Source organism: Brachyistius frenatus, unplaced genomic scaffold, assembly GCF_029030835.1.
Source record: "Brachyistius frenatus isolate BFR_SWC_R1_liver_20210118 unplaced genomic scaffold, ASM2903083v1 Contig_46, whole genome shotgun sequence".
NCBI classification, from domain to species: Eukaryota; Metazoa; Chordata; class Actinopteri; family Embiotocidae; genus Brachyistius; species Brachyistius frenatus.
The window spans coordinates 172,077-197,198 of NW_027210645.1; the positions used below are offsets into that span (position 1 = coordinate 172,077).

The 25,122-nt window shown below is 42.7% G+C and overlaps 2 protein-coding genes across 2 annotated transcripts; one reads left to right on the forward strand and one right to left on the reverse strand.

Moving 5' to 3' along the window:
* The first annotated feature begins 199 nt into the window (after window positions 1-199).
* nudc (nudC nuclear distribution protein) lies at window positions 200-6,915 on the forward strand. The gene is made up of 9 exons (XM_069703366.1): window positions 200-375; window positions 884-961; window positions 1,080-1,310; window positions 1,403-1,498; window positions 1,574-1,687; window positions 2,977-3,171; window positions 4,257-4,340; window positions 4,438-4,556; window positions 6,576-6,915. The coding sequence occupies exons 1-9, from the start codon at window positions 301-303 to the stop codon at window positions 6,625-6,627; spliced, it is 1,044 nt and encodes a 347-aa protein (XP_069559467.1). The 5' UTR covers window positions 200-300; the 3' UTR covers window positions 6,628-6,915.
* A 10,677-nt stretch (window positions 6,916-17,592) lies between these two features.
* tbxta (T-box transcription factor Ta) lies at window positions 17,593-20,221 on the reverse strand. Its single transcript, XM_069703355.1, has 8 exons — window positions 20,037-20,221; window positions 19,422-19,686; window positions 18,857-18,991; window positions 18,702-18,763; window positions 18,551-18,612; window positions 18,200-18,373; window positions 17,991-18,114; window positions 17,593-17,851 (listed from the first exon to the last, which is right to left on the reverse strand). Exons 1-8 carry the CDS (start codon window positions 20,219-20,221, stop codon window positions 17,593-17,595), a joined length of 1,266 nt encoding a protein of 421 aa, XP_069559456.1.
* Window positions 20,222-25,122: the final 4,901 nt, after the last annotated feature.

Genomic DNA, 25,122 nt, shown 5'->3' on the forward strand with positions numbered 1-25,122 from the left:
ATTATTTTCCATTTTTCAGTAATACTACAGTTCAATTCTGCCTTTTCATTTCTTATCCAGAATATTCTCGTTCTTCACGGGAGGCCCTCCCGAAACAAACGCTCCCACGCTATTGGATACTTTACCTGTCATTTAGAATCCATTGCTTCAATTGGTCAAATCAAGACGGGGGTGGGGTTTGTTTCCAGGAAGCGTGTGTGTGTAGCGTGACTCTCCTGGCCTTCCAGTCGCGCACATTTAACTTTATTCTTGACGTTCACCCGTCCAACGCTTTCATCCAGCTTTTCTTAACCCGCCAGTATGAGTGACGATGAAGAGAAGTATGACGGCATGTTGCTTGTTATGGCGCAACAACACGAAGGAGGCGTACAAGAGGTGGGTGAGTCCGCCCGACGTGCTAACGTTGGAGCTAACGTGGTTAGCCCGGTGGACGCCAGGCAGCAGTCACGTCACGGAAAACGGGTTTTTATTTATTCTGCGAGTTTTAGGACAATTTGTTTGTTTTTAATTAAAAAGCCGTCTTGCCGGCCCGGACGACAACCTGCCGGCCGGGTAACATCAGCAGACATGTTGGCTGTCAAAGCGGCACGAAATGTCATCAAAACCTGAGTTTGCTGCCTTTTTTATTTTTTTTTTATTTTTTAAGCTCTTATATTAAATGCGGTTTAATTGTTAGGTTCGTGTTTCAGGACGAATGTGTTGTGATAGATTCCTTCTCCGAGTTCACATGTGAACATGATGCTCCTGATGACAGAAACTTCTGGAGGAAATGTCATTGGATAATAAAGGAAGACTTGAATTATCAGAAAGTTATCCATGAAGTTCAAATGTGACAGAATTTGTGACTCTTTTTTTTTTTTTTTAAATCTTTTATTTCCAACAGTTGGTAAACACATTTTTCAGCTTCCTGCGTCGTAAAACTGATTTCTTCACGGGTGGAGATGTCGGTTCTGCAGAGCAGGTGAGCCCGTTCATCTCTCCACAGCTTCGGGGGACATTTGAGAGTTTGGGTCCTGTTCGGTGACGGAGGGACGCCGCCGCTCATCCCTGGTTTCTGACTCCCCCCCTGTTGTCTTCAGCTCGTCAAGGATGCGTTTGCTCACCACAGTAATCTCGCGCTGAGGACCCACAAGCAGAAGCAGACGAAACAGGAGAAGGAAAAGAAAGAGAAAGCCGAAAGAGCGGCCAAGCTGGCGGAGGAGGAGACGAAGAAGAAGGAGGAGGAGGTGGAGGTGGAGGATGGGGACGGTCCCAGGATTCAGGAGCTGACGGATGAAGAAGCAGAGAAGCTTCAGTCCGAGCTGGACCAGGTGAAGCCATGACGCATCAATACTCTCCCAGGTGAATCCACACGCTTCTCCTGTGTATTAAATGATTGTATTCGTGTGGTTTTATACGATAGAAGAAGAAAGAAGACGAGAAAGTGAAGACTTCGACAGAAAACTCAGAAACGACATCTGACAAAGCAGAAAAGGAGAAAGCGGAGAAGGAGAAGGGGGTGAGTGATCGGCTGGTGAAATGTTGACGTGTGAAATATGGTTTCGTTGACTTTCTCCGTTTCCGTTCCCTCCAGTCTGACTCTGAAGGAGAGGAGGACGAGAAGGACAAAGACAAGCTGAAGCCCAACGCAGGAAACGGAGCCGACCTGCCCGACTACAAGTGGACTCAGAGCCTGTCTGAAGTCGATGTGAGTTCCTGTGACTTCAGGTCACCATCTTGTGTTAACGAGCATCTAAGAGTACGTGAAGGTGTCGCCGAGACCGCTGTGGAAAAAGCCTCCGTACGAACACGATAGAGAGCGCACAGGAAGTTGTGTTAAGATGCTGCTGTCTTGTCTTCAGCCCAGACGGATAACATCTCGTCTGATCTCAGCTTCAGACAGATTTCCAGACATTTTTGGAAAAACACGCAGCAGTTATTCTGACGGTGAAACCTGCCTGAACCATGTCTGGTAGTAAGTTGTAGCTTTGCCAGTTCCTCAGCTGTTGTGATTAATGGATAAACTGCACACAAAGACATCCGGCAGTGATGTTTGTATTCTTGTGTGTCTTCTGTGTTGAAAGTGATCCAGAAATGTTACCAGTTGTATTGTAGTGATGGAAGTTCTTCTTCGGACACGAGGCCGACGAGTTAAATTGCCCTCCGATTAAGAGCCGGTGATCTTGCACGCAGTAACTTCACTCTGGCGGCCTCTTGACCTGCATCACGCATGGAGAAAGTGTTCAACCCTCAAGAAAATATTTAGTAATACGTATCGCTGCGTCCCAGCTGCTGGACCTCCACGACGTCTGCTGTTTGCAGAACGTCCCGTGTGGTTTGCAGGAGTCACTTCAGCTTGACATGTGCACTTCATATGTGCAGGTTGAGAACCTACTGGTGGCGGTGGATGCCGTGACTCCTGCAGGTTGGAGGGGGGAGAGTGTAAACCAGCTTATTTTCTGTAGCTACAACTTACTGATGCCCCCTAAACGCCTCCCATGCAGACATTGGTAGACACTGTAGTCTCCCAGTGTTCCCTAAACGCCTCCCATGCAGACTGTCGGTAGATGCTGAGAGACTCGGTGGCTGCAGCAAAACAACTCGGACAAGTCTGTGATCAAAACTAAGTTAGTTTGATTGGAGTGAAATCCGGCATCCTGATGGAAGATTTACTTCAGCTGAAATGATTTTATCTGCCTTTTTTTTTAAATCTAAAATTTGGGGACCAATTTCACCATTTAAAAAAAAAGAAGCTTAGTTTGATTGACAGCAACTAATGATTTTCCCAAAACTAGGATTCTTTAAAGGGTTTTAATGGTGACGACTTTTTTTTTTTTTTTTTTTTTTGAACAGACCTTGTATTTCATTCAGTGTTGAAAATGTTCTTGTCATTTACTACCAGGTGTTTTGCGACCCTCGCCGTGTATTCACTTCGTACAGCTTCACGGAGAAACGCCTGCTTTTCTGTAAGTCTTCACGTGTGTCGTCCTCCCACAGCTGGTGGTGCCGTTCGACGTGAAGTTCCGCATTAAGGGCAGAGATGTGGTGGTGGACATCCAGCGCCGCTCCATCAAAGTGGGCCTGAAGGGACACCCTCCTGTCATTGAAGGCCAGCTGTACAACGAGGTGAAGGTGGAGGAGAGCTCCTGGCTCCTCGACGACGGAAAGGTGGTCACAGTCCACCTGGAAAAGGTGAGAAAAACACCTCCAGCTGTTAATGTTTCTATCGTCGCACTGCAAAAAGTGTAGATCTAACCAAATTCAAATAAATTTAGATTTATAATGTAGTCGGTCTTGTTTTTAGTTTAAATGGATCGTCCAGTGTTTTCTCAGGCGAATCATTTAACTTAATTCAAGCAACTAAATTTCTCTTGACTTTTCTTGAAGAACGTCTTTGTCTTTCAGTTACTTTTAACTACATAGTGACATGTCTGTAAAACATCCACATCAAGGCTCCAGGATACTGATTTTAAGCGCCGTGTCAGGACAGGAACGTCTCATTTTAAGCAACACACTGCAAATTGTTCTGTGCCTGCAAAGATTACAAACCTCAGATCTGGAAATATGAGCTTCATTTACTGGTTTTAAAAGTTCTGTACTAGTTTCTGTCTTTGAATTCATGGTAGGTTATGTTGATTAAATGTTCTGTGGCGGCCGTGGTTCAGAGGGTAGAGCAGGTTTCTCAGTATTTGAAAGGTTCCTCCAGTCCACACGCTGAAGACTGAATCCCAAGATTGGTGTGTGAATGGTTGAATGAGAAGCATAAACTGTAAAGATTAAGGTCTGGTTTTGAATTTAATATCGGTTTATTGCTACTTATTAACTTGTTTCAAGTCGCTACTTCACCCGTATGAAGTCATTTCCACTTGAATAAGTGATTTATTTTTCTTTTGTTGCTTGGTCTTCATTTTTCCAGTGTGCTAAAATTAAAGATACAAAAGAATAGAATAAATAATAATTTTCTAAAATTCATTGTATTTCACTTGTACTGTTCTGTACAAAGATTTCAAGTCATTTGATCTAAAAACTAGTATTTCCTACTTATTTGGGACCTTTAAACACTTGCCAAAGTTCTTAAATGTCTAAAATAGAACCGGATCATTTTAAGGTTTCTTGTAAGAGTAAAATGAACTCGCTGCAGGGACATATCATTTCACGAGTATTTTAGTCATTTCCATCTCAACGTCAGTGTTTCTGTTGTTTGATTGTCTGTGTTGTGATCGATCTTTCTGGAGGGCTGTGAAGTGATGGCGTCGAGTCGTGCTGTTTGATTTCAGATCAATAAAATGGAGTGGTGGAGCAAGATCGTTACCACAGATCCAGAGATCAACACCAAGAAAGTGTGTCCTGAGAACTCGAAGGTAAAGCACGGAGAAAACAGTTTATTATAACAGAAACGCAAAGACGAATGCTGCTTCATCTTCGTCTCGTCCTCGCTGCGTGTTTCCCGCCGAGCAGCTGTCAGACCTGGACGGAGAGACGCGCGGGATGGTGGAGAAGATGATGTACGACCAGAGGCAGAAATCGATGGGTCTGCCCACATCTGAAGAGCAGAAGAAACAAGACATTCTTAAAAAGTAAGTGTCGGACCACTGCTGAGTGATAAACCCGTCCAGTTCACCTCGTCTTCTTCAGACAAACCGTCTGGATTCAGCGTTATAAGAACGGGGAGAGTTGCCTGTCGAGTTTGTGCAACTACAGTCAGAAAATACACACTCGAGCAGTTTTTATGGTTTGAATGGACATATGACATCAGTTTAGATTTTCACCTGACAGGAACAGCGTTCCCACTGCTCCTGGGATATCAGGGAATTTTAAAAAGTGTATTGCGGACATGGAAAGTCAAAAGATTTCATCAGTTTTTCAGCCGCGTTATTTAATATCATGGAGTTTTGTTTGTAGCATGTTTAAATTGTAGTTGCTATTTATCAAAATAAAAAAAGATATGTCGTGTGAGGAAGGCGAATTAAAGTGTTTGTACATGTAGTTTTTGGTTGTCCGGCTCGATGAAGCGATGCGAGCAGATCGGAGGTCATTTACGTGGCTGGTGAGGTTTGGCAATGACGTGCGTCATACGGTGATCAATACTGATTGGTTGAAGGCTCCTCCGACAGCGTCAGAATTACCCCGAGGTCTACACCCAGTAGATTACAATGACTGGACACAATCCTCAGAGAAGCCTGGTCAGACCCAGATCCTCGCCTGGTGAATGTGGGTCTGGTATTACACGGCTAGCTGCTGAATTATTGAGGTCAAACGAGTCTTTGCAAGCCGACTTCGACGGAGCAGTAAAATGAAGTTCTATTTAAATTCACAATCTCAAAGTGCTTTTACAGTTTGCCTCCCATTCACCCTCTCACACACACATTTCCTCACCACAAGGTGCTGCCTGCCGTTTGGACCAACTTGGCATTCGGTGTCTTGCCCAAGGACACTTAAGCATGTTAGTTAGGAGGAACTGGGGCTCAAACTGCCAACCTTGTGATTGGTGAACAATCGACTCTCCAAACTGACCAACAGCCATAAAGTCCCAGTAAATGACCTGAAACATAAAAGCTCCAGTGTTTGGCTTCAATTTGCCTTTTAAAGAATGATTCTCTCCTTCATACCTCCAACACAGAGCTGCAGGAAAACAGAGTGTGTGTGTGTGTGTGTGTGTGTGTGTGTGTGTGTGTGTGTGTGTGTGTGTGTGTGTGTGTGTGTGTGTGTGTGTGTGTGTGTGTGTGTGTGTGTGTGTGTCGACGCCGACGCAGGAACCTTCCTGAACGGTTTGCCACGGTTAACTGGAACGTAACATTCAGACCTCAGACTGTGATGCGAGTAGTTTTGGGGACAGTCATCTCCTCCGAGTCCGTGCTCCATGTCAACGCCTCCTCTTCCTCCTCTGTTGAAGCCCACTTCCTCTGGAGGCTTGTTAAAGCTGCCTCTCAGGAGCTTGTTTAGTTTTGTAAGGTGGTGGTGGTGGTGGTGGGGGGGGGGGTGCTCCACCGCTGCAGAGATAATTGGTCTCTGAATTTCTTTGCTGACACAAACTCCACATCATGTCCGTCCAATCAGATGTGTTGTGTGATGGCGTCATCGCCGAGGGAACGCGCAGTTCACTGCTCGGCCAGATGGAGGCGCTGCAGGTTACAAACAAAGGCCTCTTTAACAGCCCAGAAGTACACCAGCAAGAGAGAAGCGGTCTGATGCCACGGTCCAAATCACACACTTCCCCTGGTACACTAACAAATAGTGTCCTTCCATGTTCGGACTCTGACTGGCGTCCAGGAGTTTGACAGAGAAGTGTTGTTTCAAATCTCATGACGCTGATCTGCACTGACCGGAAATGACCTCAACATGTGAACACGTCACCCGCCAAACACCTGCAGCTTTCATTATTTTACCCACAAATCAACCTGTTTTTGTCTCCTCTGTTTAACAGACTCAATAAACACACTGATTCTTCTGTCCAGCAGCAGCAGTGAAAAAGAAACACTTTTGTTTGGTGTTCAGGAACAACAATTTTACACATTTTTGATTGAAAATAAAAGAACTAAAAAGGACGTGTTATTTTTCTTACATTCCTAAACCGTCGTCGTTCCTTCTGTCTGCAGGTTCATGTCTCAGCACCCAGAGATGGATTTCTCTAAAGCCAAGTTCAGCTGAGACTCGCCTTCACCTGCAGTGACATCAGCAGTCATGTGAACCACATGGGAGCCACCCTCCACCCCTCCACCCCCTCCTCCATCTCCCCACCAGGCGAGCCCCCCGGCCCTCCACCTCTCTATACCGGACGTGCTCCTGTTACCGTCCACGTCTTCAGTGTTTAGGTTTTTGTTCCCATGACGACAGGTTTGATAAACGTAACTGCATCGTTCTCCCTTTGCACGTCGTCTCGGTATTTAAAGATGTTTCTGGATTTTTTTTTTTCTAATAAAGGAGTTTAAAATCAGAGCGCGTTTCAGTTTTTCTGATGGTGGACGGAGCTTTTACAGGCTGTGAATTTGGAAGCTCACAAACTTGAAGAGTTCAAGGCCGAGACGGGAGACTTCGCGAGGCCCCGGCGTCACGTTTGGACAAACGAAGACCACCGGCCACAGACGTGTATGTTGGCTGCTTGATGCTGGACGTCCTGATGTGGAGCTTCTTTGGAAGACGCGGCCTTCAAAGTTCATATGTAAAACAAGCCAAGTCATCTATCTGCACATTAAGTGTTTTACTTTGTGTATTTATCAGACGTATGTGTCAGAAGACACAAAGAACCGGCTGGAAAAGGGTTTTAATTGAACTTCCAGCCACTAGAGAGCAGTGTTTTCCTTCAGGTTTGAAGAGAGGCTGAGTTGGTGAGGAGGAATCCTGTAAATCTGACTGGACGTTGGAGAAGATGTCAGTTTATCTCAGCTTGAAATCATTGAGTGAGAAACGCAGTGAATTGTAAGAGTAAACTTTAACAGCAGCTCTTTAATGTTTACAAGTAATCGAGTGCACAAGCTCAGGTGGAGCCAATCAGATGCAAGGATTCACTCTACATTCATCTCTAGTGTTTTCTTTTGTTTTTAATTACTCATCAGAAACATTGGCTTCACATTTTTTTTGAAGTTTTCATTTCTGTGAAATTCATCATTATTCATTGTAGCAAATGACATGTTAAAATGGCATAAACCTAATATTGTCCATATAGCGATATTATGATATTTATATTAGAAGTGATCATGATATTAAGGGGAATTTGGCTGTGATTTTTTTTTTTTTTTTTTAAGTGCAGCTGGTTTTAGCTCCATGTCAGTAAGCACGTATGATCACGATTGACAGAAATGTAACATGCCATCAAATGTGTGTTTGAGCCAATAAGAAAGCAGCAGCTACAACTAGTTATAAGTGACAGGTTATGACGAGTGGATGTAGTTTTTAGAGTTACTGCAGATGATGATTTCGGAGGTTGTGCTCACTGCAGGAGTAACAAAGAAAAGTTTTTAAAAAATGATGCAGCTGAACTATGCTTTGTTCTTCCTCGTGACAGTCTGGCACCTACATTACCCACAATGCAACTCTGTGTCCCAGTGTCCAGACTACCAAACTATTTAGTATGCCAAACGGTTTTTTTTTAGTACGTCCCGATACTTACTATGTTGAACGTAGGATGCCAAAAGTACCAGATGTTCTACTACATCTGGTCGTATTCTGTTCTAACCCACAATCCTTTGCGCAGAAGATACGTCACATCAACTGAGCCGCAGAGACAGCTGGTGGCGCCGATGCTCCGCCCATAAAAGGAGGAGGAGGAGGAGGGGAAGAAGAGGAAGAGGCAATAAAAGGAAGGAAGCGTTTCAAATCACATCCTTTTTCTTTTTATACAAACGTCGCGCTACGGATCGCGACAGATACGACAAGTGGGTCAAAGTTCAAGTAGTATGTCCAATTGTACACAAACTACCTGCAACAGTACATGAGGACGCTGCAGCTGTTGCACAACACACATCACACCAAATAAGTTGTTCAAGTCCACGCAGAAGTGTGTATTTTTCACATCGTACCACTGAACTGCTGCTGGATGGAAGCCATCAGTATATTTATTGTACTTTTTAAAATGAGGGTGTAAAAACGCGTTCATTTTGAAGCCTGCAGCATTGAGCATGGAGCATGAAGCCTTGCAGCATGAAGCCCGGAGCATGGAGCATGAAGCCTTGCAGCATGAAGCCCGCAGCATGAAGCCCGGAGCATGGAGCATGAAGCCTGCAGCATGGAGCATGAAGCCCGGAGCATGAAGCATGAAGCCTGCAGCATGGAGCATGAAGCCCGGAGCATGGAGCATGAAGCCCGGAGCATGAAGCATGAAGCATGAAGCATGAAGCCCGGAGCATGAAGCCCGGAGCAGAGATCGGGGCCAGGTTTTTTGTCTTTCATTTTAAACCTTGCAGTCCTCAGAGACCAGCGACTCATGTGACATCACTTTACTGACAGTTACCGCATAATAAATGTAAAGACCTTGAGCTGTAAACCGAATTCAACGTGTAAAATGTCCCTTTATATTTGTGAATGGATGTAAAGCTGGAGTTGTACCATTAACTTGTATTAAAACTGACAAGTCACCCAGATAAATCCTCATTCGGCCACATTCATGTACAGCAGAGTCCTCTTCAAATGTCCACTTCATTTGTGTGACTAAATGATCGTCTGTGAGGACAATCAGCACGTCGCCACCAATGAGTCGCCACGTTTTCTCACTCAGACCACACTGGATATCATGCACCTCCGCTAAATGTTACTCCACTGAGGACCAGTTTGCTTACAAGTCTTTCCAGCTTGTGTGACTGTCCACAGCAAACTGGACTGTTGTGTCAGGATGGTGAGAGTCTGTCACCGTCACTGAGGCGACCAGAGGAAACATACATTAGCTCCTGTTGGCCAGTGGCTCCACCTAATGTGTGAAAATGCTCACGTAGTTCAAAAACACGTTGAAAAGCTGTCGCAGCGGGTTAAAGTGTTTTTGTCCAGACTGACCTGCTCGTTGCAGAGGAAAGAAAAGGGAACATGTTCAAATGTAGGTTTGATGTGAGACAAATTAGAGAGTTGAGCATCTTGTTTTATTGAGGTGGTGCTCAGTCCTTACTACAATCACAACAGTTTGAATTGGAGAGTAATGAACCTCTTCAACATTTAAACCTGGTTTCCAGCACTACTTACACACATGACTGCTGAGCACCTCAGCTTCAGCAAGGCAGGATTTGCGTGGGACTGATGAGGTAAAGGTTCAGTTAGAGGTCACATTATAGAACAAATAAATGCAATTTTGGGGGAGTTTATAGATGTGTTTTTGTGGGCATGTTTTAATCAATGTGCTGCAAATTGTACAATCCTGCATACAATTCATCATCCATCCATCCCTCCATCCATCCATCCATCCATCCATCCATTTTCTCAGACTCGGGCTGGGTTGAGTTGGGTTGTGGTTGCAGCAGGTTGAGCCCAGATGTCCCCCCCCCCCCCTTTCTCCCCAGCAACATGTCTCAGCTCCTCTTGAGCTGAGATAACATATACAATCCCTTCAGTGTGTTGAGTCTCCCATCAGTAGGACACCCTTCGAAGAAAGACGCCCGGGACGTGTCCTCATCAGATGCTGAACCACCTCAACTGGCTCCTTTCAACAAGAAGAAGCAGCGGCTCTACTCCGAGGTCCATCTTAATGTTGGAGTCCTTGTACGTCTAAGGCTGAGCTCCACTGTCTCCTCGAGGAAACTCACTGAAACCTCTTGTATCCGCAATCTCGGTCTCTTTGTCCCGACTCAAAGTCCACAGGTGAGCGTTGGAACGTAGATCAACCGGTAAATCAAAAGCCGTGCCTTTTTTCTCAGCTCCCTCTTCACCAAAACCATCTGGTAAAATGTTTGCTCCTCATCAAAGAATGCAAAAGCAGACACATCGTAGCATTACTTCTCATTTTTGACCACTATTTTGACATAAACTCTGGTTTTACTTTTGTTTTGGTCTCCACCACCACCTGTAGAAAACATCTGGCTCTTTAGCTGATAGTCACTAACAGTGGGTTTATCAGACCGCATCCGTGTCCACAGTGTATCATAATTATTCCCACAGCTACCAGTTGCAAATGGAGCCGACACCGATGAGAGCAGTGAGATTAAACTACAACCGTAAAGTTGTTTGAGGGAAAACCAAAACAATTAGCTGAAAGCTGCTAATTGTTCAACGAGCTAGAAAGAGGTTCAGAAGTGGGATGATGATTCTCTGTTCACCACCATGAGACACACCTTCCACACTAAACTCAGTTGTCTTGGTCATTCTTAATGTTATAATTCCAGGCAACCATTAATCTCCATTTATTTCTCCACTCTTTCCATTAGTTCAGTTAGAATTTGCGTAGTAGTGCGGTTTAGTTCACACCTTTTTTTTTTTTTTACTTTCTGCAAGCTGTTCAATAATTCTGTCCAAAAATAGACAAGAAGTCAGGGACAGAACAGAAATTCAAACTAAAGTGGACAGTTTTGGGTCAAATTTGTGCCATATTGTTTGTGTAAAGCGCAGCTTGTGTTCACGTTGGTCATTTTCTAAAATGTCATTTATTAACCAATTTCTCTCTTTCTCTTTCTGGTCCAGTTCTTTGTTGTCATGTGTGGTACTATATGTGTGCAGACAAAGCCAAAGTAGGAAAAAAAAGAAGCAGTGTTACATCAGCCTGGCGGTCAGCTGAAGGTCAGCCACAAAATGGAGGGAAGAAGATGTAAAGATTCAGGTCAGTTTTGGGTCTCAAATTCATCAGGACAGGGTCTGTCCAGTCAGGGTCTCCGTCTGCAGGCGGAGCTCTGGTGGACAGACCTTCAGCAAACAGAGCAAATGTGGAGACTTTATCTTTCATTTATTCCCTCTCATATCTCCTCATTACAAGAAATGTATTGATCCTGATTTAATTACACCTGTTGGCCTGTGTGACATTTTACAAGACAGAGGAAGTATCATGTTGCCATGGATATGGTGAGCAACACAGCAGTCGTTAGACCACTACACCTCAAGCCAAGTGTCTTGACTCTATATTTGTGTCTTACTTTGTAGAAAGTAAACCTGCTGAATTAGCCCAAAAGTAAAATGTTGCTCTCTCTCTCTCTCTCTCTCTATATATATATATATATATATATATATATATATATATATGTAAGTTGGTGTGATCCTGCAGCATTTATTTTAACCGTGGAGTTCGTTCGAATTTGCCAGAAAAAAAAGCCAGCGTTCCTCTAAACTTCACGGTATTCTTCATCTAGTAATCACACTTAGAAAAGAACATTTGTTGTGAATAAGTCATCACTGCGTTTGTTCTCCGAAAGGCTCGTTCGCATGCTTTCTTGTTGCCAAAGGTATTAAATGCAAGGATCCATCTATAGATCGGGTGTATTCGTTGCCCACCTTCCAGCAGTTCCAGTAACTGGAGAAGCCGGAGGTCTGAGCCAGAGGCCTGATGGGATTGCGGTTGGGTGGGGCGGCAGTATGACTGAGCAGAGGGTCGAGGGCACGGAGGAGGCAGAGTCTGCTCAGCTGAGAGCAATGTCTCACCCAGGTACCAGAATTTCTTCATTAACGAAGACACACAGACATCAGAGGGACGGGGGCTGGGGCTCTTGGGGCGGGCGAGGTGGGCGGTCTGCAAACACACAACACCCCACCCCCACCCCCCAACACCCCACCCCCCCGCCACCGCGCTGACTCGCTGTTCCAGACTTTGACGACTTGTTTTTTGGCAGCGGCCCCGTCGTAAATCACCCACAAGGCCTCGCACAGTGTGACTCACCGTCATGATCTCTCTCCGTCCGTGAGGCGGATCGGTGGATTGTTCCTGGAAGAAGTGGGACGATGGATACGTGAGGGGACACCGGGACGAAGGATGTCAGATGTAGATTTTCATGGTGACTCCTTGGGGGACAGGACTTTAGTTCCTGTCTGCATGCCATTTTTTTTTTCTAAAAAAAAACTCCAATTCTGCCACTAAAAGACACAGAAAAAGTAGTTGTGTGTTTTACTCACTAACTGTGCTCAAAACCTACTGACCCAACCCAGCATCTGCATCTGCTGTTTGGTGCTCCGTCCTCCACACCTGGGTGCCGGGCACACTCTGTAAAGCGTATTTGGAGCGCACACTTCCAGGGGTGGAGCGGAGGCCAAATGTGCAAAGTCAAACTCCAATTGTCAATTAGTGAAGGCCAACAGAGGCTGCAGGCGGAGGTGGACACAGCAGATCAGTCGTCATGAAAGACAAAGACTTCAGTCAGCTCAGAGTCCTCCGATCAACACACACACACACACACACACACACACACACACACACACACACACACACACACACACACACACACACACACACACACACACACACACACACACACACACACACACACACCATAACTGAGAGGGCAGAGATGGACCCGGGCCCAGCAGCTACTGTTTACCGCTCCAGACTGAGCAAAGACAGTCAGCAAACATCCTCCTCACCGGGTCTGAACAACGGCTCAGAAACACACTGAAGATGAAACACAACAGCTCAGTGACTTTAAGTTTTGTCTTCTGTCGTCAGCTGAATGAAACGAGGTCATGATCGATCTTTAATCCTGTAAATAATAGCAAATGAAAGGCACATCAGGGTTATCCTCACTGTACTGTATCTGGTAGAGGCTGTAGACACACTGGTGTTACATAGTGATGGCCAAATATAATGCACGAGTACTGAGTAATCAAAAATAGGGTTTTTACTGGTCCAATGAATCAAATACTAGAAGTATCTGAATATCACATATATTGCATATGAGATGAAAATATATTTCAAAATCTATGATTTTCGTTTCCAGTTTTATTTTGTTACTCACCCTCTCCTCTCGTTTCAGGCGTCTTGACTTCCTGTCCTCCTGTATGATTACTGACCTGCTCCCTGATTGTTTCCACCTGTCTTCACTTGTCTTCCCGTCCTCCTGTGTATAAAGTCTGTGTGTGTTTCTGTCAGTTTGCTCTTGTCCATTGTGCTCTTCGTATAATGGACTGCTGCGTTATCGGCCCGGTGTGCTCTCTTGACTTTATGTTTTTATTCTGTGTATTTTTGACTCGGCCTCTTGCCTGTCCCTTTAGGGGCCACCTCAGTCTGATAGTTTGATTTCCTGGCCTGTTTAGGGTCTTTTGGCCTCCTCCCTGTGGTCTACTGCCTCTTTGTTTTGTACTCTGAATAAACTCCAAGTAAAGAGCCTGCATTTACCTCTGTCCTACGTCCTGTCTGTCCTGCGTCCACTTTCCCAAGATCAAATCCTACGTCACAGTTCTGACGTCATCATACTTGTTCAATGATTTTCCTGTCAGTCACTCCCCTTTTCTTAGATATGATTATGAGTGTGTTATTCTGCCTTTCAGTCATATTGTTGTGTGACCCTCCTCCTCCCGTCAGCAGCCACCTCCACATCTGCTGGCTTTTACTCCACCACCTCCACCTGTGCTATTTCTATTAGTTCAGTTATTTGGCCACCGCATCAGTCAATATTGTGAACTTGCTGGCAAACAGTTGTGTTTGTGGCCAAGCGATCCATGTCAATATTCACTCTCCTTTTCCAGCTCCTAAAAGCCGATTCATGATTTCCACATCTGTGTGCGCTGGGTGATGCAGACTTTGAATGTGGACAAGGAATACGCTCGTGGTTCCTTTCAACCTCATATCATAACCAAAGCATGTGAAGCACTTCTCAGTCCACTGGATGATACCGTGTCAGTAAAAACTACTTGGTTAGGGTTTGGAAAAGATCATGTTTTGGTCAAGATAAATAATTTTACATCAGTAAAATGATACCTTACCTGTATGTAACATTACCTCAAAGAAAACCACATTGACTTTTGCTTTGTCACGGTTTTGAGCCCCAGTCGTCGGGGTCAAAGTTTTGTGTTTGTTCCAGTCGACCACCTCGACCTCCTTCATACTCTGACTTTAATTCTCGTCGTAGTTCGTCACATGACCCCCTCCTTCCATCCTGGGCACACATGCTTGTACCTTTAACACCCATGCGAGGCAAAACATGACGCTGACATGTTATCCTCTAGTGGATTGGTGTGTACCGGTCGGTCCTGTTCATAACACAATTATGGTACATGTTGGTCTGCTACGTAGACTTCAACGGTAGTTTTTCACCTTCCCACCCGAAGAGGTCAAACAAAGCAACAAGATTTGTGTTGAATTTGTAACTTCCCATTTTCTTTGGGCACCAATGATAGAAAGCATCTACAAATCCAAGCTCCTCCAAAGTCCAGCAGAGACTTAATTCATTTACAAACGAACTTCTTTGTTCTCAAGACTGCATGCGAGGCACATTTTTGCTGCACAATGCTCTCTGTCCATAAAATAAACATACATTTTGTTTTCCCGGCGCATGCACAGTCGGCACCTTGCAACGTGTGCAGTCTAGGGTCACAAACTTTGAGCTGCACGCAAGCGGCAACCAACAGCGTCGTCACCCGTTGGTTTGTGAACGGCTGTTATGAAGCCTCGAGTTCGCACTAAGGCCGTCACCATCTCGCTAGTTCGGAGCGGTTTTTGAGCCAAAAACGGAGGATCTGACTCCATCTGACTGGAAATGTGACGATAATACCCACTGATGGACACGCCCCCAAAACACAGCTTTTTATATTTTATTATTTTCTAATTAATGATGAAATTATTTTCAGACGGATTGCGAGAAAACTAATAAGAAAGAGTGAAATTAGCTAACAAAATGTTGGGACTCGTTGAATGGGAGTCTATGGAGCTGGATGTTTTTTTTTAGCCAACCTCTAGTGGAGGTAATGCAGCTTAAGGCACTTCTGCATCGGCCTTGATTTTTTTAGACCCGGAAGCTACGTCCACTTTTATATACAGTCTGTGGCTGCACGTAAATATCTGCAGAGGGGCCGGCATGGACTAAATTGTTAATATGATCTGTATGGCAGCCACTTTACAACACCTTAATCCTGTTGTTACCATACTGTAGACACAGAAGGGCACAATGAGTGAATGAAAGGGACGTTCGTTACTTTGCTGATCTGATCATCCCGGTAAACAAAGACTTCTCCTGTACTTTGTTCGAGCTGACGGAGACAAAGTGAAGCTTTGGGAGATGTCGTCCTTTCATGCGGAGACCTTTGCTCCGTGGTGATGCGCTCTGCCAGCTGCAGGTCACATTGCTGCTTCATTACTGTTTGCCCGCGGCCATGTGACCCGCCTGCCTTCATTTGCACCTCGGTGAGGACCACTCCATCACTGGTTGGGGTCCGAAACCTCTGTGGGCCTGACAGACACACACACACACACACACACACACACACACACACACACACACACACACACACACACACACACACACACACACACACACACACACACACACACACACACACACACACATCACACCGCTGACATCATGAGTGTGCAGCCAAACCTCAGGTATGGGCTGAATCACCCAAAGACCTGCATACTGGAGCCAGTTCTGACTTATTCTTTTTTTTTACCCGTCAGTTGTTTGGTCGGTTGTTGTGATTATTTTTTTTTAATATATATTTTAGCTAAAATTTATGACATTGTTTTGAAGTTAACTGCAGAATTGTAATCATTTTGATTTTATACATTTTAATGCACTCCTCCATTTATAGCTATGCTGCTGTAAATTTAGAAAAAAACACGATAGATTTTTCTGTATGTGTTTTCATAAATGACATAGTGTTATATAAACTCTGAACTTGAATCAGTATGACCGAAGTGTTAAAAACTACAAGCTCTTATAAACAAAAGTCCATTCATGTGACGACTAACTTTAAAACCTGGTGTATATGAATTAATTTCCATTATTCTTTCCTCTTCTAACTTCTCTACATCGTTATGGCACTTCTGATTATTATACAAAAGATAACTTTACCATGAACATTGTTAACATTATAACAAAGTAGTTTAACTTGTGTTACGTAAATAAAAGGCTCGATAAACTAAGTGGAGTTTGGTTTCTGTCCACGATGTTCCTGCTGATGTTACAGCGCCTTCTTTGGACTCTCAGCTGTAGTCTGAGTGTCTTTAATTCAGTCCCAGGTGTGATCATTTTGGGTCCATATTCTTTGACTTTCCTCACATGCAGATCTGAATGTGTGAGCCGTATGTCGCACCACAACGCAGATTGTAACAAAAGGGTGTCACTGATGGCAAAGTCTCCAATAGATTTCTTAACCCGGACACTTCTCCATCATCACCTCAGTCACATGTTGGAGAAGCCACATTCACTTAGCGCGGCCGTGTCACTGCTGTTATTTAAAGAAAACTCATATTCCAGGGCCAAAAGTTTGATGGCTGAGGTTTGATGCATGAGGGCAAAGTGAGACTTACACCTGGGGATGAAACCTGCGGGTTTAAAATAAGATCAAGTTGTTCCTATTAATTAAACCACAGTGGCTCCTGTTTGACCTTTGGCCTCACGGAGTGTTTTATCTTTGATGTTCTTCATATTTCAGGAAAAATAAGACATCTAACTGACTGTTTTAGTGCTTAAGATCCTTGTGCGAAATGCTAAAAGTGCCGAACAGAAAAGATGAAACACGTATGAGAAAAAACTAAAATATTTTAATTTATTATTAAATGACATAAATAAAACTCACAGTGAGTTCAAGTACAAATAGATAGTTTATGTACAGGCAGGATGCAGAAGGCACTTCTCGGTCCGAATGTGAAACATCTGGATTTGCAATCAGAAAAATGTATATGGAAAAACACAGGACGTTAATTTATTCTATATACACACATGTACACATTTATGTTAGCAGAACCCTTTTTTTTTTTCTTATATAGTTAAAAAAATAAAAACAAAATGTCAATGATTGTTCAGTTGATTTGGGGAGCACGTTGGGACTTCCTAAGAGCAAAGAGTTTATTCTAAGGTTTAATGATTGTCTTTCAAGTTCCGTATTTGCACACCAACTTTGGTCAGTATGAATTTTTCAACCCTGAAGTTCATAATCTACTCATTCTGAGACATCCTCATCCTCAGGTCTTCTGACATTTCCACATCTTCTCCAGTTCTTCTGTTCATGTCTTTATCCCTGCTCCGCATTTCTCCAACCAATAGGAACCACAGCAGCCGAGTCTCAGTAGCTCTGAGCCACAGGCGCCCAGGTGGCCGTCAGCCGGGCGATGGAGCTCTCGAACTGGGCCTCCCCGACCCCGACCTCGCTCAGGCTGGGGTCGTACATGGAAGAAGGAGAGGAGACGGGCAGCGAGGAGGTCAGGCCCGTGTAGGAAGAGCCTCGCAGGAACTGGGAGGTCAGACCTCCGGATATGGAGCCCGAGGCCGAGCTGGAAGGGGTTAGGGTGTTACCGGTTACTGACCAGAGGGTCGGGTACTGACTGTGGACGAGAGGGACAAGAGAGTTGGTTATTTTGGTGACACTTTAAAAAATTCTAAAGCAGCATTTTTCCAGTAATTTTCCAGTGACACTGATGTGAAGCTATAACATCTAAACGTTTACGTGGTCACGAGGCTCACCTGGAGTTGGATGTGGAGTTGGTGGTGTGGGACAGAGTGCCCATGCCGGTGGAGTTGGGGATCTGAAGAGCGGACCAGCTGTCATGAGTCGCCAGAGTCCCTGAAGTGTTGTCCATGTAGTTGTCTGAAAATGAGACAGAAAAACACAAATGAATACCAAATTAGTTGAACATGATAAGTTGAATATACAAGTTTTTGGGATGTCTTACTGGTGCTGGGGGTGCGGTGGGGGTAGTGGCCGGGGTACGGGGCCGCTCTGTGGCTCCTCAGGCTGGAGTAGCGCTCGCAGTAGGAGCCGGAGGAGTGGCCCGCCGTGCCGCTGAACTGAGGGGGGCTGCTGCTGGGGCAGATGGGGCTCTGACCCGGGAGGAACCAACCTCCGACTGTGGAGGAACAACACGCACAGCTCAGTCACACTTCGGAGCTTCAAGCATGAGAACATGTGAAGAACAATGTGATTTAATCAGAGTTCCAGATGCCTTCGATCAGTCACTACAACATCAGATTTTAAAAGCAGTTAAGAGCATCTTAAACTTGTTTGTTTCAGCTCATAAACTCACGTTGAGAATAGCCAGGCTGTTGACTGTCTCCACTGTGATCAGTGACTTCTTTATGGTCGCTCCTGCATTAAAAAAACAACATCATTAGATGTTGATTAGACGACACATTATTTGCTTTATTTGAGGTGTCAGTTGAGCTTTTAGTCCGTACCTCTCTTTGGCGTCCAGGAAGGCTTTAGCAAAGGGATTGTGCTTTATCTTGAGAGCAGTGATCTGTAAGAGGGACACAGCATGTCAGTCCAACTATTAAGTGAGTGCCAATGAGGTTTTCAAGGTGAGGACCTGTGTTACTGAGGCGCAGCTGACCTCTTCGTTCTGGTACGCGGTGACAGCGATGAACTGGGTTTCGGGGAAGGACTGGCTGCTGATCATCTTCTGGATGCCTCCAACCTTCACGATGTGTATCCTCGGCTCGTATTTGTGCAGAGAATTCAGCATGATCTGTGGACACATTAAAGTTCCTGTTTGTATCTGACACAATGTGTTGATTTAGTCGAGTTTTTCTCAAATGAAAGTGAAGATCCAGCAGTTAAAGTGACATAAATCCACTGATAGCAGGTGAAAATTACGTTGTTGTTTTTTTCCTTTTTAATACTAATGAGCCACATTATTTTTTCATGAATTAAAAAACTAAATAAATCGTACAAATTAAGGGAAAGTTGTGAGAAGACATTTTTGGGAACTTTTGTATGTTCAAATCTCAACAACTTCTCACTATAAAAAATAAAAAATAAAAAATCTATTGAATCTATTGTTTGATACTTAAAATCATCACAATATTGCTAAATTAATAGAGCAAAAAGATGTTCTTATCGCCAGAGCTAATGATTTTCTTTGAGCTCTAACTGTGCGCGTGGAGCTGTCACTTCACCTGTCCTCCGCCGTTCAATTTATTGGACAGTTTGACTTTGCTGAAGGAGACGGGCGCTTTCATCCAGTGCGCACCGAAGTTGGGGGAGTCCGGGTGGATGTAGACGCAGCTGGGGCTCTGGGGCTCCGGTTTGCCGCCGGGGACCCACTCCCCGTTCACGTATTTCCAGCGGTTGTTGTCCGCCGCTACGAAATCCAGCAGCACCGAGTACATGGCGTTCGGGTCCAGGCCGGAGACACTGGCCCTGAGAACCGGAAACATCCTCCTAGAAAACAACGATGGGATTTGTGGGAATTTGTAAAAGTTTTTTTTAATTTTTTTTAAATTTATTTTTTTTATCAAGAATGATTATTTTCAAGATTATTAATGAGACAAGATTGGTTTACATTTGTATAAACTCCCAGAAGGCCTCCGAGGCCTCGGGGCAGCACCTCTGACAGCGCTACGTATTTGAGTCTGTTTTATGTCAAATTAAAACCCTTCTTGTGTCATTTTTTTTAACCCGTTTTACAAACAGCAGTCTTTACACTGAACCCGCGGTGCCAAAATGTGCCCAACCTGTGCCTAAAGATCCTCCCCGCGGCCTTCTCTCTCAGCCCGCTGCATGTAACCTACCTCCCCGTCTTGGTGACGATCATTTCGTTGGTTAACTCTTTAAACTTGTTCCATAACTCCGCATCATCCAGCGTCAGTTTAATATCCCTCTCGGACGCGTCTCCCTTCTCGCTGCCCTTCTGGAACTCGCTCTCCACGGCGCTGAGCAGATGCTCAAGGCGCTGGTCGGGGTTGGAAGAAGTCATTATTTCCAAGTTGTGTTTTTAGACCTAAATCCGTAAAGATGAGGCTCCCTGTCTCTAAGGGAAGGCCCGAGTGGATTCTGGTTCCCAAATTTCCCGAGGTCTCTTCATTTAAGGGCCCCCAGGGACCTCATGGGGATGTGGGGCGTGGTTTTGCGCGCACACCAACTTGTTTCTCCGAGCGGCTTTAGCGTCTCCAAACGCCGCCCCCACTACAGCCTGAACCTCTCTCTGAAATTTAACCGATTTTTCTGAATTATAAATATAAACGTGTCAACTTTTAAAATGTACTTTTTCTCCCACAGTCTTAACAGTTCATAGACTGACTTTGCTGTTGAAAATGCTGCTCGGGAGAAGTTTGGGATTTGTAGTTTGACAAGTAAAAATCTCTAACAGTCTGTCCGACGCATTCAAAGCTGTGCGCGCAGACAAAAGAAGGGAAGCGAGAGGAGAGAGCCGTGCCTTTGAACTCAGCTGTATATATATAATCTTTTGTTGTCTCAAATCCACATGGAGAGGAGCTGTGTTTACTGAGTCTAGGCCGGTTTCGGCCGGGCCAAAGTGTGAACAAGTGATGCCTTCATTTGCATAATGGAGCCTCTGACTCTCTGTGATATTAATATTTCAGACAGGTGGAGGCTCGTTCTGCTGTTTGAAATGAAACACTTTCTTACTGACAGCTTAAATCCACCTTTAGTTTTTGCAGAGATTTCAGGACAGGAAACTGTGGCTGGCAAAATAAGACACTGGTGATACACTGAATTTATTTAGTGCAGTGGGAACACACTGAATTCACTCGATAAGATATTATACTGATGCAAATTAAATACGTTTACAAACTGTCTGGATTTTTTAGTAAATTTTTTCTTATTTGCATTTTCTGCTGCTTTTTACTTCAATTCAAATGGCACATGTCAGAGGAAAATATTGTACTTTTAAGTCTTAGATTGTTCTTGAGAGACCAGAGAAGAGGAATTTTTACTTTGGTCCATCTTATTTGATATAATTTTATATAATATATATAAAAAAAATTTTTTTTTTTTTTTTAAATAAATCTAAAATCCAAAGTTTTCATCTTCTAATCTGTTGTAAAAAAAAAAAAAAATCAAACATTTGGAGCTTAACTTCTGCTATTATTTGTGCTGCAGTAATTCCACAAAATATTTAAAATAGTTTAAAAGTAATATGTAATTGAATGATTTATATATGTTCCTTAAATTGAAAAATAACAAACTAAAACATAGGTGTGTTTGGTTTCTTTTAACCTTCAAACCGAGGCTGGGTGCTTGCGGTGCACAGCTGGACAGACCACAGAGGGTTAAAGTGATCACAGATCGGAGACCAAGAAATACCCAACCGTTCTTTGGCAACTCTTGTAAATAAAGATCCTCATAACTTTTTAGTTAGAGCGGAAAATGATGTAATGCATTATTGTAGGAGCATTAAAAATAAATCAAAGTTAGTAACTTTACAGATTAAGACTTCAAAGCACAAACGTATGATGAAGTTAGATTTCGTTCTACAGAATAATGTATTATAATCTCAACTATAATATACACAGTATATCATGAGAGTTTTTATTTTTTTATTTCATTGCTCATGTTTCCACATTGGAGTGTTTTTACACAGTAATGTTGCTACTTTTTATGAATATTTCCACCAGTACTCACATCCTTGTATATCTCCTCTGCGTTGGTGGAAAAGGAACATTTTACCAAAGTAATGTGTTTAAATTCATGTTTGAGTTGCTTCTGTATATTAATTTTCAGACCTCAGACTGTTCAAGTTTCCAGCATAGAAAGTAATCACAAGTCACCAACTGCAACATTCACGTGCTGCTTATACATGAATTAATCTACAACACACGTCAAGAATGAACTTTATAATATAATAGGAGGCTTTAATTGTTTGAAACTGCCCTTTTTGGCTTTGTTACAACTTATTTATAAGTTTTGAAGTAGTTTATTTACACTAAATCAACAAACAAGGAAGGATGCTGCTACTCTTCTCCAGACTGATATGTATTAATATCCAGTCACCAGGCTGCTGTCCAGTATTATGTATTATAACGCGTATATATATATTGTCACAGTGAGTCCAGTGTTTCCCATCTGGAGCGTCTTGCTCCTGTTGTTTTCTTCCTGTCGTCTCCGACTCCTCCGTCTGTGATGTACTTGGAATTGAGTGCAGGCTCTGGAGCGCGACTCCACTTTACTGCGCCACTTCCTCCAACTCTACAGAGGCCATAAATGTAAAGGGGTTCTCTCACACCTTTCCATCCCGTATCATTCAGCGGCCTCTTCCTTTTTATTTTGGAGGGCCCAGAGAAGGAGACAGAGAGTGTTAAAAGAGCAGCCGCATGCAGAACATAACCCCCGCCGACCAGGCCTCCGGACCCAGACACACACACACACACACACACACACACACACACACACACACACACACACACACACACACACACACACACACACACACACACACACACACACACACACACACACACACACACACACACAACAGGCAGCTGCCTCATAACTCCATATTAAGATCTAATGCCTGTTTGGGAAGTCAGAGATGAGTCGTCTGTAGCAACAAAACACTCTCTCTGCCTGAACTTCAGCTGTGTGGGGCAGTTGTCAGGTGTTGCCCACGACGGACACACAAAACAACACAAAAACATCCTCACAGCTTGACCGACAGGCGAAGTCCAAAGTGAGGCAAAGGAGGAGCATCTTCATCCCACACGGTGAGCGAACGTCTGCTCCCAAATATGAAGTTTGCTTGAAAAGACACCTGAGGTTTCCCACAGTTTTTCTCTTCCCACACACACACTGCTGCTGCCGCCCGGCGAGCTCAGGGTTAACCGACGCAGGCCTCGCTCTGGCATCAGCACACACTCACCTAGGTGAGAAATATTGCAGAGGTCTGGTGCTTCACAAAGAGACAGTTATATCGATGCATATTTTCCAGAGAACTTCGCTGGCCTAAATAAGTAAACACAGCGAGGCGGATGAGTCAGAGCTGGGAAGACAAAACACTCTCTCACACACACACATACAAAAACACAAAGTATTTTTTTTCACGAGTTATGACTTAAGCTTGTTACTGGAAAAGAAGCTGCAGTATTATTGACGAGGACAAACGGTAATAAATTCTCAGGTCTGAAGTGATATAATATTTTTACAGTGTGTCTGATATTAAAGTGAATACAGCTCAGTGATGGGTCACGTGCACAGATTCATGCGTCGCGCTTCTTAAATCACAGATTTATTTAATAGCAATCTTTTGATCAGTCTATAAAAATAAAACACTGGACAAAAATGAAAAAAACGTATTACATGAAGCTTTATGAGTAACGACAACCTCTGGTAGAGTTATGTCGATTCAATGCTGTTGAATTAGCTTTATGTAACGATACAATACGATATATTCTGATACGATATTTAATGACAACATGTGATGATCCAATGTGATATGAAACAATGCGACACAACACAACACAACAGGTAATGATACAACTAGGATCTGTACAATATGTAACGAAATAATACAATATGTGATATGTATGGATATAATACGAAACAACACAACACAATATTTAACAATATGATATGATATGATATGATATGATATGATATGATATGATATGATATGATATGATATGATATGATATGATATGATATGATATGATATGATATGATATGATATGATATGATACGATACAATATGTAATAATACAATATGTGATATGTATGGATATAATACGAAACGACACAACACAATATTTTACAATATGATATGATATGATATGATATGATATGTTATGTTATGTTATATTATGTTATGTTATGTTATGTTATGTTATGTTATGTTATGTTATGTTATGTTATGTTATGTTATGTTATGTTATGATATGATATTGATATGATATGATATGATATGATATGATATGTTATGTTATGTTATGTTATGTTATGTTATGATATGATATGATATGATATGATATGATATGATATGATATGATATGTTATGTTATGTTATGTTATGTTATGTTATGTTATGTTATGTTATGTTATGTTATGATATGATATGATATGATATGATATGATATGATATGATATGATATGATATGATATGATATGATAATATATGATTTGATATGATATGATATGATATGATATGATATGATATGATATGATATGATATGATTTGATATGATATGATATGATATGATATGTAATAATACAATATGTGATATGTATGGATTTAATACAATATGACACGCTTTGAAATTTAACATTAGGATATGATATAATGATGATTCTGGGTTTTGTACCCTCATGGTTGAAATGCACTTATTGTAAGTCGCTTTGGATAAAAACGTCAGCTAAATGTAATGTAATGTAATGTAATATAATATGTAATGATATAATATGGTACGATATGATATTTAATGGTACAATTAGTTATATGTGATGACATAATATGAAATGATACAATATTTAACATTACGATATGATATGATGTGGTTTTTAATTATATAATACAAAATGATACATTATTATATGACATGATATGATATGATATGATATGATATGATATGATATGATATGATATGATATGATATGATATGATATGATATGATATGATATGATATGATATGATATGATATGATATGATATGATATGATATGATTTGATACAATACAATATGTAATAATAAAAAAGTATTAGAGCACCACTTACCTTACTTTTTCTTTTACTAGTTTTAGATGAAGACAAATGTATTATTGGATTTCTCATTAATATTAACTTAAAACTCTGGTTTTAAGAAAGAGCTGAAAGCAAAACAACCAAAAGCCCCCACTTCCTTCCAGCCCCTAGCAATAAAGACTGAGGATC

What these genes read in the sequence shown, in the direction of transcription:
- nudc (XM_069703366.1), top strand. Translation starts at nt 301, where the DNA reads ATGAGTGACGATGAAGAGAAGTATGACGGCATGTTGCTTGTTATGGCG. An exon ending in AAGCGGAGAAGGAGAAGGGG is followed by an intron (nt 1,499 to 1,573) that starts GTGAGTGATCGG and finishes CGTTCCCTCCAG; the next exon opens with TCTGACTCTGAAGGAGAGGA. An exon ending in TGTGTCCTGAGAACTCGAAG is followed by an intron (nt 4,341 to 4,437) that starts GTAAAGCACGGA and finishes CCCGCCGAGCAG; the next exon opens with CTGTCAGACCTGGACGGAGA.
- tbxta (XM_069703355.1), bottom strand. Translation starts at nt 20,221, where the DNA reads ATGACTTCTTCCAACCCCGACCAGCGCCTTGAGCATCTGCTCAGCGCC. An exon ending in AATTGAACGGCGGAGGACAG is followed by an intron (nt 18,992 to 19,421) that starts GTGAAGTGACAG and finishes ATGTGTCCACAG; the next exon opens with ATCATGCTGAATTCTCTGCA. An exon ending in AACTCCACATCCAACTCCAG is followed by an intron (nt 17,852 to 17,990) that starts GTGAGCCTCGTG and finishes TCTCGTCCACAG; the next exon opens with TCAGTACCCGACCCTCTGGT.